A 12,348-nucleotide genomic window follows, 5' to 3' on the forward strand; every position below is an offset into this window, starting at 1 on the left:
GAAGGATGAAATAGCAGACATTGTGGAATTTTGGTTAGTAGAGAGGTAATGTCAGGTCCAGAGAGGTAGATCTGTGTGTCATCGGCATAGAGATGATACTGGAAGTCGTGGGACTCTATGAGCTGTCCCAGGCCGAAGGTGTAGATGGAGAACAGCAGGGGTCCAAGAACTGAGCCTTGGGGGACACCGACAGATAGGGGGCGAGATGAGGAAGTGGTGTGAGAATGGGAGACGCTGAAAGTTCGGTCGGTTAGGTATGAGGAGATCCAAGATAGGGCCAAGTCTGTGATGCCCAGAGATGAGAGAATCTGTAGTAGGAGGGAATGGTCTACTGTGTCGAAGGCAGAGGACAGGTCCAGGAGGAGGAGGATAGAGTAGTGTCGCTTGGCTTTGGCGGTTAGTAGATCATTAGTGACTTTAGTTAGGGCAGTTTCAGTGGAATGATGCGGTCGGAAGCCAGATTGTAGCTGGTCAAAGAGGGATCAGGAGGAAAGGTGTGAGGACAATTCAAGATGGACATGCTGTTCCAGTAGTTTTGAGGCGTAGGGGAGAAGGGATATGGGGCGATAGTTTGACACAGAGGATGGGTCAAGGGAGGGCTTTTTGAGGATGGGTATAATAGAGGCATGTTTAAAGCATGAAAGGAATACACCAGTTGTTAGTGATAGGTTGAAGAGATGGGTTAAGGCTGGGATGAGGACTGCGGTGATGTTGGGGATGAGGTGCGATGGGAGCGGGTCCAGTGCACAGGTGGTTAGATGTGATCTTGAGAGTAGAGTGGAAAGATTGTTTTCTGTCATGGTGGAGAAGCTGGATTTAGAGGAAGAGGGATGAGTAGCTATGATGAGGGGCTGTGGTGATTGTGGGCCAAAGCTTGCTCTGATGTTGTCAATCTTCAGCTTGAAGAAAGAGGCAAAGTCTTCAGCGGAGAGGAGAGCGAGGTGGTGCTGGAGGACGGAGGAGAGAATTGAAAGTGTTGAATAGCTGTTTAGGGTTGTGAGAGAGAGAAGATATGAGGGATGAGAAGTAGGTTTGTTTTGCAGCAGTGAGTGTGGACTTGAAAGTGGTGAGGGACTCTTTATATGCAATGAAGTGCTCAGTGGAATGAGACCTCTTCCATCTGCGCTCAGCAATTCTGGAAGCCTGTCTTAGTTCTTTAGTCTGCCTCGTGTGCCAGGGTTGCCTGTTGATTGTGCGGGTTTTGGTGTGTGTGAGGGGGGCAGCTGATTCGAGAGCTGCAGAGATTGTAGTGTTGTATAAAGTTGCAGCGGCATCTGCATCATGTACAAATGTAATGTCTGTGAGGGGGAGAAGGGACTGACAAAGGGCGTGTAAATCAATGTGTTTGATATTTCTGCGAGGGTGTGGAAGTTTGTGGAGGGGGGGTTGCATACTTGGAGAAGAGAGGGAAGAGAATGTGAGTAGGTTGTGGTCAGACAGGGGGAGAGGTGAGTTAGAGAGGTTAGATAGGGAACAGAGGCGAGTGAAGATGAGGTCCAGCGTGTGGCAATCTTTGTGAGTAGCTGCAGAAGACCATTGGGTGAGGCCGAAGGAGGAAGCGAGTGTTAGAAGTTTGGAGACAGATGAGTGGGAAGTGTCAATGGGGATGTTGAAATCACCCATGATGATGGTGGGGATGTCAGTGGAAAGGAAGTGTAGTAGCCAGGTGGTGAAATGGTCAAAAAAGGCAGTGGCTGGCCCTGGAGGGCGGTAAATGACAGCCAGTTGAAGGTTGGAGGGGGCGTAGATGCGTACGGAGTGCACCTCAAAAGAGGGAAGAGTAACAGAGGGTGGTAGTGGAATTGGTGTAAAGGAGCATTGGTCGGACAGGAGCAAACCAACTCCTCCACCATGCTTGTTACTGGGGCGGGGGGTGTGAGACAGTTGGAGACCGCCATAAGAAAGTGCAGCAGGAGAGGCAGTGTCAGAGGGGGTGAGCCAGGTTTCTGTGATGGCGAGGAAGGAGAGTTTATTAGTGATGAAAAGATCATGAATGTAGGATAGTTTGTTGCAGACAGAGCGAGCGTTCCATAGAGCTCCTGTTAGTGGGACTTGGGGAGCGGGGGCTGGGTGAATGGGTATGAGGTTTGCGAGGTTGCGGAAATTTGTGTTAGGTTGTTGAAGAGGGTTTGAACTGACAATAGGGATGTGGTGAGGAGGACCAGGATTTGGAGCAATATCCCCAGCAGTGAGGAGAAGCAATGAGTTCTCTTTGCACAACTTAATATCTGGCCAATCAGAGGTGAGCAGCTGAGGTCATACGCGTCACTTGCTTGGGCGGCGGCAGACATTGAATTGTGCAGAGAAAGATTGACTCCGCAGCATCGGCAAAAGGATCATCTGAAATAGAGCTCTGACAGCTGCGGTCCCTGCACCAGCCGCGATTGTTACTGGGTCCATGGGTCTTCGGGCCACAAGAAGCAGCCTCATGGGCCGCGTGTTTGAGACCTCTGCTCTAGAAGTTCAAAGGGAGGATGTACCAGGCCGTCAATACTGTAGGAAGGTCCCAAAGAGGAGATATAGTCTTTATTGACATTCAAAGGATTTTAATTGCTTTAAAAAATCTTGTTAGTAGCTGACTTCCTGATAATGGCCCCTCAAAAAGAGAATTGATCGCTGAGAAATGGCCCCCTCAGCGCATTCAGCTTCAGGCCTCTAGTGAATCCCCCAGGAACTTCAGAACATTGGGAAGATCAGGAGCAGAATGGAAACCTCCCAAAGGCTATGTGCCCACGGGGACAGTGTCCTGCGGATATATCCACAAGACATTCCGCAGGTGCTCCCAGGAAACAGCACCACAACTTTTGTCTGTTTCCATGCTGCGGAATGTCGTGCGGATATAGTGCGGGCATTCTGCATTGAGGACACAGTACCATGGCTTCGGAAGTACTGCAGTGATCGGGGAGTTCATACTTACCTCCATCATGCAGCACCTCGCTTTCTGGCAGCCGGGTCACTCTCTCAGCGTCTTCAGGAGAAGGTGGGCGGGCCTGAACTAGCTCCGGCTGTCACATGACCGGAGCTCGTGCAGGCTCCGCCCACATCTTCCTTCCTGTACCTGGATTCACCGCGCTCCTGTACACTGGACGGAGAAAGTGACTCCGGTGAGGCAGGTAAGTATATGGGACCCTGCGGAGAAATCCGCAACAATAATTGACATGCTGCAGATTTTTCCGCACAGAAATCCGCACGATTTCCGCTGCGGAAAAATCCGCAGCGTGGGCACAGCATTTCCCAAATGCCATAGAAATGGCTGGGGAGTAGCTGTGCTGCAGATTTCTGGAAAATCCGCGGCTTTTCCGCGAGAAATCCGCGGCAAAATCCGCACATTTTCCGCAGCGTGGGCACATAGCCTAACACCCGGCCTTAAATCTGCTAAATCACCCGACCATAAACTTCATTGATTTTTTTTCTTTTTTTGTAAAGGAAGAGGGATCAAGTACGACCTCCCGACAGGAGGAAAGCAGCTGGTCCTATTTGCGATTAGCCCGGCTGGATTTTTTTGGGGGAGGGAATGAAGTACATAATTTTTAGTCTAGTTATATTTGGATATTTTTTACACAGGAACAAATGGTGAAGACAGAAGCTGAGGCCTCTCCCTCAAGGGGCTGTCTAAAGAATTGTTTTCACCACCAGGGGCAGAAAAGCTTGATGATGATGGAGGCGGAGATGACAGTGGAAGCATAACTTCATTGCACAGCATTCTTCCAGTAGCTCCGTTCCCCTAAGGCTATGTGCCCACGTTGCGTTCTGTTACGCAGCATGTAAGTCACTGCATATGCGTCTCAGAACGCAGCCGAAAAGCTTGTTAACTGCCGAATTCCTGCTGAATTCATGCATTCTGGATGCTTCCAGAACGCACATTTTTGTCAGTGCAGTCTCACTCAGCTCTGCAGCATCACCATAGACTTGCAGCAGAGCCGAGTGGGACCGCACTGTCAAAAAGAGCATGGCTGGCTGCGAGACACTGCTGCGCGATCAGAATGAACTCGGATGAACTTCACCCGACTTCATTGTGATCTCGTGGCTCTGTGCGTGTGCCGCGGCTTTATTTGCGATCACATGTGAAGGACTCACCGGAGACCGCAAATCTCCTGAGTGACTGAGGTGAGCCGCGCGATCACCGGTGCCATCACTCAGGTTACCCAGCTCGAGTCCTCCACCCGAGACCTGTGGCCGCGGGTAACCTGAGTGACGTCTCCGCTGACAGTGCGACTCACTTCAGTTTCTGCGTGGAGCTGACAGGAGTGGCGGTGTTCTACAGCCGCTCCTGTCAGCTTCATGTAGCAGAGCTGGATGTGTTGTGGGACCTCGTGAGGATTACTCCGGACCTGGAGGAGTGTTTGGGGATTTTAATAAAGTGGTGAAAGAGGGTGGTTTTTTGTCTATTATTTCAAATAAAGGATTTTTTTGGGTGTGTGTGTTTATTTACTTTCACTTACAGGTTAATCATTGGGGGTGTCTCATAGACGCCTGCAATGATTAACGTAGGACTTAGTGGCATCTATGGGCTGTCACTAACTCCTTATTACCCAGATTGCCACCGCACCAGGGCAATTCTGGATTAGCCGGGTAGAGTCCCGGGACTGTCACATCTAATCGATGCGGCAATTCCGGTCGGCTGCTGGCTGATATTGTTAGGCTGGGGGACTCCCCTTGGGGCTCCCCATCCTGAGAATACCAGCCTTCAGCTGTGTGGCTTTATCTTGGCTGGTATCAAAATTGGGGGGAAGGGGGGAACCGCACACTATTTTTTTTTTTTTTTAATTTATTTATTTATTTTACTGCACTACATAGACCCGACCATCGGCGGCTGTGATTGGTTGCAGTGAGACAGCTGTCACAGCGTGGGGGCGTGTCTGACTGCAACCAATCATAGGCGCCGGTGGGCGGGGAAAGCAGGGAATACCAAATTGAATAATGAGCGGCCGGCATTTTCAAAAGCTGGAGAAGCCGCCGCAGTGTGATAGCCGTGCAGCTCATCTGGGATTGGGGAGTATGAGAGAGGGGGGGAAAGGGATAGACCGACAGAGAGAGAGAGATCGACCGACAGACACAGAGAGAGACCGACATTGCAACCAAAACGCACAAAAGAAGTGACATGTTGCTTTTTAGAACGCAGTGTCTTGGCAGCAGCCGAAACGCTGCGTTCTAAAACGCAACGTGCGCATGGATTATGCACAATCTTCATAGATTGTGCTGGGAATGCAGGACGCATGCAGTTACGCTGCAGTTAAATACGCACCGTAACTGCATGCAAATACACAACGTGGGCACAGAGCCTTAATCTGGAGGATAGTTTTCTCCTCACTGCTCTTTCTAAAGCTGCCTTAAGAAAATGTCCTATATTTATAGAGCTGTAGATGAGAGTATTTGGCATTCATATATTTCTTAATTGCAATAACTGAGGCTCTGAGGTTTCTGGGTTTGCATCACCCAAAAAAAATCCAGCTGGGCAAAGTATCACTTCCCTCCAAGAGGAGGAAAACAAATCTGATCCTACACACCATGTGCCTAAAAAATCCAGCATAGCTAATTGCAAAAAGGACCAGGTTTTTCCTCCTCTTGCAGGAGGTGATACTTTGTCCTTAATGCAATTAGCCTGGCTGGATTTTTGGGGGGGGGGAAGCAATGAGGTATATTTTTTCACTCAAGTTATAGTTGGATACTTTTTGCACAGGAGCAAATCGTGAGGAAAAAAGCTGAAGCCTCTCCCTCAAGGAGCTGTCAAAACAAATGTTTTCACCGCCAGGGGCAGAAGAAATTGATAGTGGTGGATGAAGCGGAGATGATGGTGGGGGTGAGGCGATCATTATGGTGGAGGAGGCAATACTGTTTTGGACCGGTTTTGGAAAAAATGGCTTAAGTTTGAATAGCTCTGTTCCCCTTCATCTGGAGGATAGTTTTTTTTCCTTCACTGCTTTCTCTAAGGCCTCTTTCACATGTACGTGCCTCCGGTACGTGTATGGTCCGTTTCCTCACATACCGGTGACACGTACACACACGTAGACCTATGTCTTCCTATGGTGTCGGACACACGTATGTATTTTCGCACAGAACGTGTGTCCGTTCCGTACATACATGTGTCCGTTTATTTCTCACGCTGACATGTCTGTTTTATCTCCGGCATCACGGGTGTCACACGGAACGCAATCGGGTCACACGTAACACACACGGACCACACGGATGTGTTCCGTGTGACACCCACCGGAGAAAAGACATGTGTCTGCGAGAAAAAAAACAAAACATTACTCACCTTCTCCTGTCCTCCTGTCTCTGCTGCCACTTGCTGCCGACCACCACTCATTATGCTCATTGAATATTCACTTCACTGTGGCCGGAAGCAGCAGCAGCGCGGAGTCGGCAGGACCGGAGACCGAAGATCAGCACTACGGACAGCGACGCCAGGAACAGGTGAGTAGAAAGTTCCCGTTCTCCGTGTGTTATCACGGAGAACACACGGAGAACACACGTAGGCCATGCACACAGCACACCGAGGGCAATACGCACCTTTGACACGTCCGTGATTTTCACGGACCTGTAAAAGAGGCCTAAAGCTGCCTTTAGCAAATGACCTTTCTTTATAGAGCTCTAATTGAGCGTATTGGCATTTATATATTTCTCATTTGCAATAACTGAGGCTCTGATCCTGTAGGAACAGGCACGGGTAGCTTCTATTGGAGCTTTGCTAATGTCTGGTTGTACTTCTGGAAGCTGGCCTCATTATCTGCCAAACAAACAATAAGGGGTACTTTGCACGCTGCGACATCGCAAGCCGATGGTAGCGACGCCGAGCGCGATAGTCCCCGCTCCCGTCGCAGCTGCGATATCTTGTGATCGCTGCCGTAGCGAACATTATCGCTACGGCAGCTTCACATGCACTCACCTGCCCTGCGACGTCGCTCTGGCCGGCGACCCGCCTCCTTCCTAAGGGGGCAGGTCGTGCGGCGTCACAGCGACGTCCCATGGCAGGCGGCCAATAGAAGCGGAGTGGCGGAGATGAGCGGGGCGTAAACCTCCCGCCCACCTCTGTCCTTCCGGATAGCCGACGTGAGCCGCGGTGACGCAGGTAAGCTGATGTTCCTCGCTCCTGCGGCTTCTCACACAGCGATGTGTGCTGCCGCAGGGGAATGAGGAACATCATCGTACCGTCGCTGCAGCGCAATTATGAAAATGTCGGGCACTACACCGATGATACGATTACGACGCTTTAGCGCTCATTAATCGTATCATAAACACTCGATATTGACTGCGACGCCGGATGTGCGTCACTTTCGATTTGACCCCACCAACATCGCAGCAGCGATGTCGTAGTGTTCAAAGTACCCCTAACTGTGAAACCTTATATGAAAGTCATGGGTGAGGGAGAGAACATAAGAAGGAAGGAACGAGAGAGACTTGTGTGTCCGAGAGACTTGTGTGTCCGAGAGACTTGTGTGTCCGAGAGACTTGTGTGTCCATGCTGGTCCATGATAAACCTGGAACAGGTCAACCCCTATTCATATCGACCAATTCAATAAAGATAAAGGGAACCTGTCCTCAGAGATAATGCTATTAACTTGCATAGATGTGGTTAATCTGCATTTATTACCTGCCCAATGTCTGCAAAAACGCAACTGGGCGAAAATGAACTTTATTCTCTTTTGGCAACATTTGGTTTGTTAGACCGCTGTAGACCATTTTCTTTGTCTATTCTATCTAAATGTGGAAATTCCCTTTTGTGTTGTAGAAAAAAAAAATCACATTCAGTCTATTTCATTTTTATAGGAAATCCTTGTGAGAATAACCGTTTATCACTAAATTGTAAAAAAGAAGATATCAGGAATCCCTCTAATGGAGAAAACCTCATTACCCTTCATTTACATCCTCGACTTCATGATACTTCACTATCATATAATTCCCCTACTCATGAGAAACCCTCTCCTGAGCAATCTCAGATTAATACCACAATTCCAGGTGACAAAGAGGAGCCAAGATTTCAGTGTGACAAGCAACTTACTAAAAGCTCAAATTTTGTAACACAAACAAAGCACAAAGAGAAGCCATACTCCTGTTCAGAATGTGGGAAATGCTTTATAAATAGTTCAGAATTTGCTAGACATGAGAGAATTCACACAGGACAAAAGCCGTTTTTGTGTTCACCGTGTGGGAAATCCTTCACAGATAAAGGGACACTTACTAGACATCAGAGAATTCATACAGGAGTGAAGCCGTCTCCATGTTCAGAACGTGGGAAATGTTTTAAAAAGAGATCACATCTTAATAAACATCAGAGAATTCACACAGGGGAGAAATTATTTTCATGTTTGCAATGTGGAAAGGGCTTTCAAAATAAATATAGTCTTCTTACACATCAGAGAATCCACACAGGAGAGAAGCCGTATTCATGTTCAGAATGTGAGAAATGCTTTACAAATAAATCAAGTCTTGCGGCACACAAGCGAAGTCACACAGGAGAGAGGCCGTATTCATGTTCAGAATGTGGGAAATCTTTTATACATAAAAAAAGTCTTGTCACACACGAGCGAAGTCACATTGAAGAGAAGCTATATTCTTGTTCAGAATGTGGGAAATCTTTTACAAGTAAATTAGGTCTTGAAATACACGAGCGAAGTCACAGAGGAGAGAGGCCGTATTCATGTTCAGAATGTGGGAAATCTTTTACAAGTAAATCAGGTCTTGTGAAACATGAGCGAAGCCACACAGGAGAGAAGCCATATTCATGTTCAGAATGTGGGAAATCTTTTATACAAAAATCAAGTCTTGTGACACACGAGCGAAGTCACATTGAAGAGAAGCCATATTCATGTTCAGAATGTGGGAAATCTTTTATACAGAAATCAAATCTTGTGAAACATAAGCGAAGTCACACTGGAGAGAGGCCGTATTCATGTTCAGAATGTGGGAAATCTTTTACACGTAAATCAGGTCTTGAGATACACGAGCGAAGTCACACAGGAGAGAGGCCATATTCATGTTCAGAATGTGGGAAATCTTTTACAAGTAAGTCAGGTCTTGTGAAACATGAGCGAAGTCACACAGGAGAGAAGCCATATTCATGTTCAGAATGTGGGAAATCTTTTATACAGAAATCAAGTCTTGTGACACACGAGCGAAGTCACATTGAAGAGAAGCCATATTCATGTTCAGAATGTGGGAAATCTTTTATACAGAAATCAGGTCTTGTGAAACATAAGCGAAGTCACACTGGAGAGAGGCCGTATTCATGTTCAGAATGTGGGAAATCTTTTACAACTAAATCAAGTCTTGAGATACACGAGCGAAGTCACACAGGAGAGAGGCCGTATTCATGTTCAGAATGTGGGAAATCTTTTACAAGTAAATCAGGTCTTGAGATACACGAGCGAAGTCACACAGGAGAGAGGTCGAATTCATGTTCAGAATGTGGGAAATCTTTCACAAGTAAATCAGGTCTTGAGATACACGAGCGAAGTCACACAGGAGAGAGGCCGTATTCATGTTCAGAATGTGGGAAATCTTTTACAAGTAAATCAGGTCTTGAGATACACAAGCGAATTCACACAGGAGAGAAGCCTTATTCATGTTCAGAATGTGAAAAAGGCTTTACAGATCAATCAAATTTTGTAAGACATATGAAAATTCACAAAAGAGAGAAGCCATAGTCATATTTACAATGGGGGAAATCTTTTATACATGAATCCCGTCTTGTTAGACATGAGAAAAGACATACAGTAAAAAAAAAAATAATTATGTTGTGTAGATTATAATAAACAGTGCAAAGCTTAAATGAGTACACCCCCTTTGATTGGTAAGATTTTAATAAATATCTCAACGCAAACAATTTAAACAATGTTTACAACACAAAACATTTTTTCACTAATAACTTGAAAATAATGTTACTAACATAACTAATTACAGAATCTTCAGTTTTGCTTAAATTAATTAATGCAAAAAAAAATAAAATAAAATAATACATCCCACATCAAAACTACTACATGCACTATTTTGGATGGCCTCCATGATTTTTAAGGACAGCACTAAGTCTTCTAGGCCTGGAATGAACGAGTTGGCAGCATTACAACGTCCATCTTTTTTCCCTTCAAGAACGAGCTCTTTTAGAGCCTGGATGCCGGATGGAGAGTGAAGCGCAACTTGTCTCTTCACAATTCCCCATAGTTGTTTGGGATCAGATCAAAAGACTGTTAGGAATATCAAGAGTTAAAAGTTGTAACAAAATGTATTTTGAATGTTTATGCTTAGAACTTAGGATAGGGATGAGCAAGAATGTAAATTACGTCCTTGAATTTGTAGAAATGTATGATATCTGCACACCTGTGCCTTACAGAGAAACAAGAGAAAAGAGGGGTTTCTACTAGTGAGACCAATAATGGTCAAAAATAATGCACAATCAATCAGCCTCTTGAAATACAATGAGATTTTTATTAACAACAATTTTCACCTGGTTGTCCACTGTATGTATGTAAATTATAACATGTTGTTTCTTATAAATTGTTGTTAATAAAAATCTCATTGTATTTCAAGAGGCTGATTGATTGTGCATTATTTTTGACCATTATTGGTCTCACTAGTAAACCCCTCTTTTCTCTTGTTTCTCTGTATGGCTTATTATGGGGTCTAGTGATATTTATCAATTATGACAGATCTAAACGTCCCTATTCTTGTTTTATACACCTGTGCCTTTGATAAAAACCAAGAAAATTGGTCAGATCAAATTAGCAATGGCTAGCCCTTCATCAGCCTATACACCAAACTGGGTTTAAAGCCGAAATAAATACTTTTTCTTTAAAATCTAAATAATTTTGAGTGGTTCAAAACGTCGGGTCGGAGTGTAGGCGCTCTGGTCCGTTATGTGTTAGCTGTTGGCGGATTACCGGTCGAGCCTAACTGTATTTTTTGTAATGGTCTTTGAATGTGAAACATACAAAGGAATATTCTGATTGTTGAAAGAATAGGGGATTGGGTTTGGGGGGGGGGGATTGTTTTGCATACCTGCGTGTATGTGGAATTTATTTGTTATATCAAATTAAAAGGTTAATAAAAATTATTTGATTTAAAAAAAATAAATAATAATTTTCTTTATTGAATAGTTTTAAGAATAAGTCAAATAATTTACGAAAAAGAACAGGGATATGCGTAGAACATTCCTCCTCATTATATCATCCGTATAAGCACATGTTTACATCAGGAAAAACATTACAATGTGCAACATATAAAAATCAAAAGATGTTAAAAAAAAACAAAACTTTTTTCCAGAATATAAAGTGCATACACAGGACAATAGAAGTCACAATTTGTGCAAAACAAAACTAAAACATTTTTATGAGAAAATAAATACAGACGGTTGATCCAAATATTCCTGTATACAGGTTGGGGTGAAAAATATCACAACAGTGATAATTCAAATATTATTGCACCTATCCACATGTGCAAATGCGTCAGGAAACAGATGCCCACAAAATGCTGACAAAAGATTATCTACCTAAAGAGATACAATTCTCAGGTGTAACCACTAGAGGTCCCTGTTGTGAAAAAGAAGGAAAAAAGGGGTCTGAACTAGTGCAAATGTACCCTAATAAATAGGAAACCCCTAATATTTATTACACATTCCATAAAAAATTATTGCCCCAACCCGACATGGAAAAAATATGCTATAGAAAGCCAAACAATGTGTCTCTGCTATTTCATCCTTCTTCTCTGCGCGATTCCTAAAGCTTAACATGAACAAAACAGAATTCATTGTCTTTCCTCCTCCTCATTCAACTCCTTCACCAAGCCTATCCATCAAACTTAATGGCTGCTCACTCTCCCCAGTCTCACAAGCTCGTTGCCTTGGAGTACCCCTCGACTCTGCTCTATCCTTCAAGCCACACATCCAAGCCCTCTTCACCTTATGCCGACTACAACTCAAAAATATCTCCCGGATCCATGCATTACTTAATCAAGAATCAGCAAAAACATTACATGCCCTCATCATCTCCCACCTCGAATACTGCAACCTCCTGCTCTCTGGCCTCCCTTCCAGCACTCTTGCACCCCTCCAATCTATCCTGAACTCTACAGCCCACTTAATCCACCTCTCCCCTCGCTATTCCCCAGCCTCACCACTCTGCCAATCCCTTCACTGGCTTCCCACCCCCCAAAGACTCCAGTTCAAAACATTAACTATGACATACAAAGCCATCCACAACCGGTCTCCTCCTTACATCTGTGACCTAGTCTCCCGATATCTACTTGCACGTAACCTCAGATCCTCACAAGATCTCCTTCTCTACTCCTCTCTTATCTCCTCTTCCCACAATCGCATACAAGATTTCTCCCATGCCTCCCCCATACTCTGGAACGCTC

At 45.2% G+C, this 12,348-nt stretch overlaps 1 protein-coding gene across 1 annotated transcript in view; it reads left to right on the top strand.

The window, feature by feature from the left end:
• The window catches only part of LOC142263491 (uncharacterized), a 325,147-nt gene that overhangs the window by 229,390 nt on the left and 83,409 nt on the right, over positions 1-12,348 (top strand). The window contains 2 exon segments of the mRNA XM_075332232.1: positions 7,768-9,643; positions 11,091-11,136. Coding sequence (XP_075188347.1) covers positions 7,768-9,643; positions 11,091-11,136 — 1,922 coding nt within the window.

This window comes from Anomaloglossus baeobatrachus, chromosome 1 (assembly GCF_048569485.1).
Source record: "Anomaloglossus baeobatrachus isolate aAnoBae1 chromosome 1, aAnoBae1.hap1, whole genome shotgun sequence".
Taxonomy (NCBI): domain Eukaryota; kingdom Metazoa; phylum Chordata; class Amphibia; order Anura; family Aromobatidae; genus Anomaloglossus; species Anomaloglossus baeobatrachus.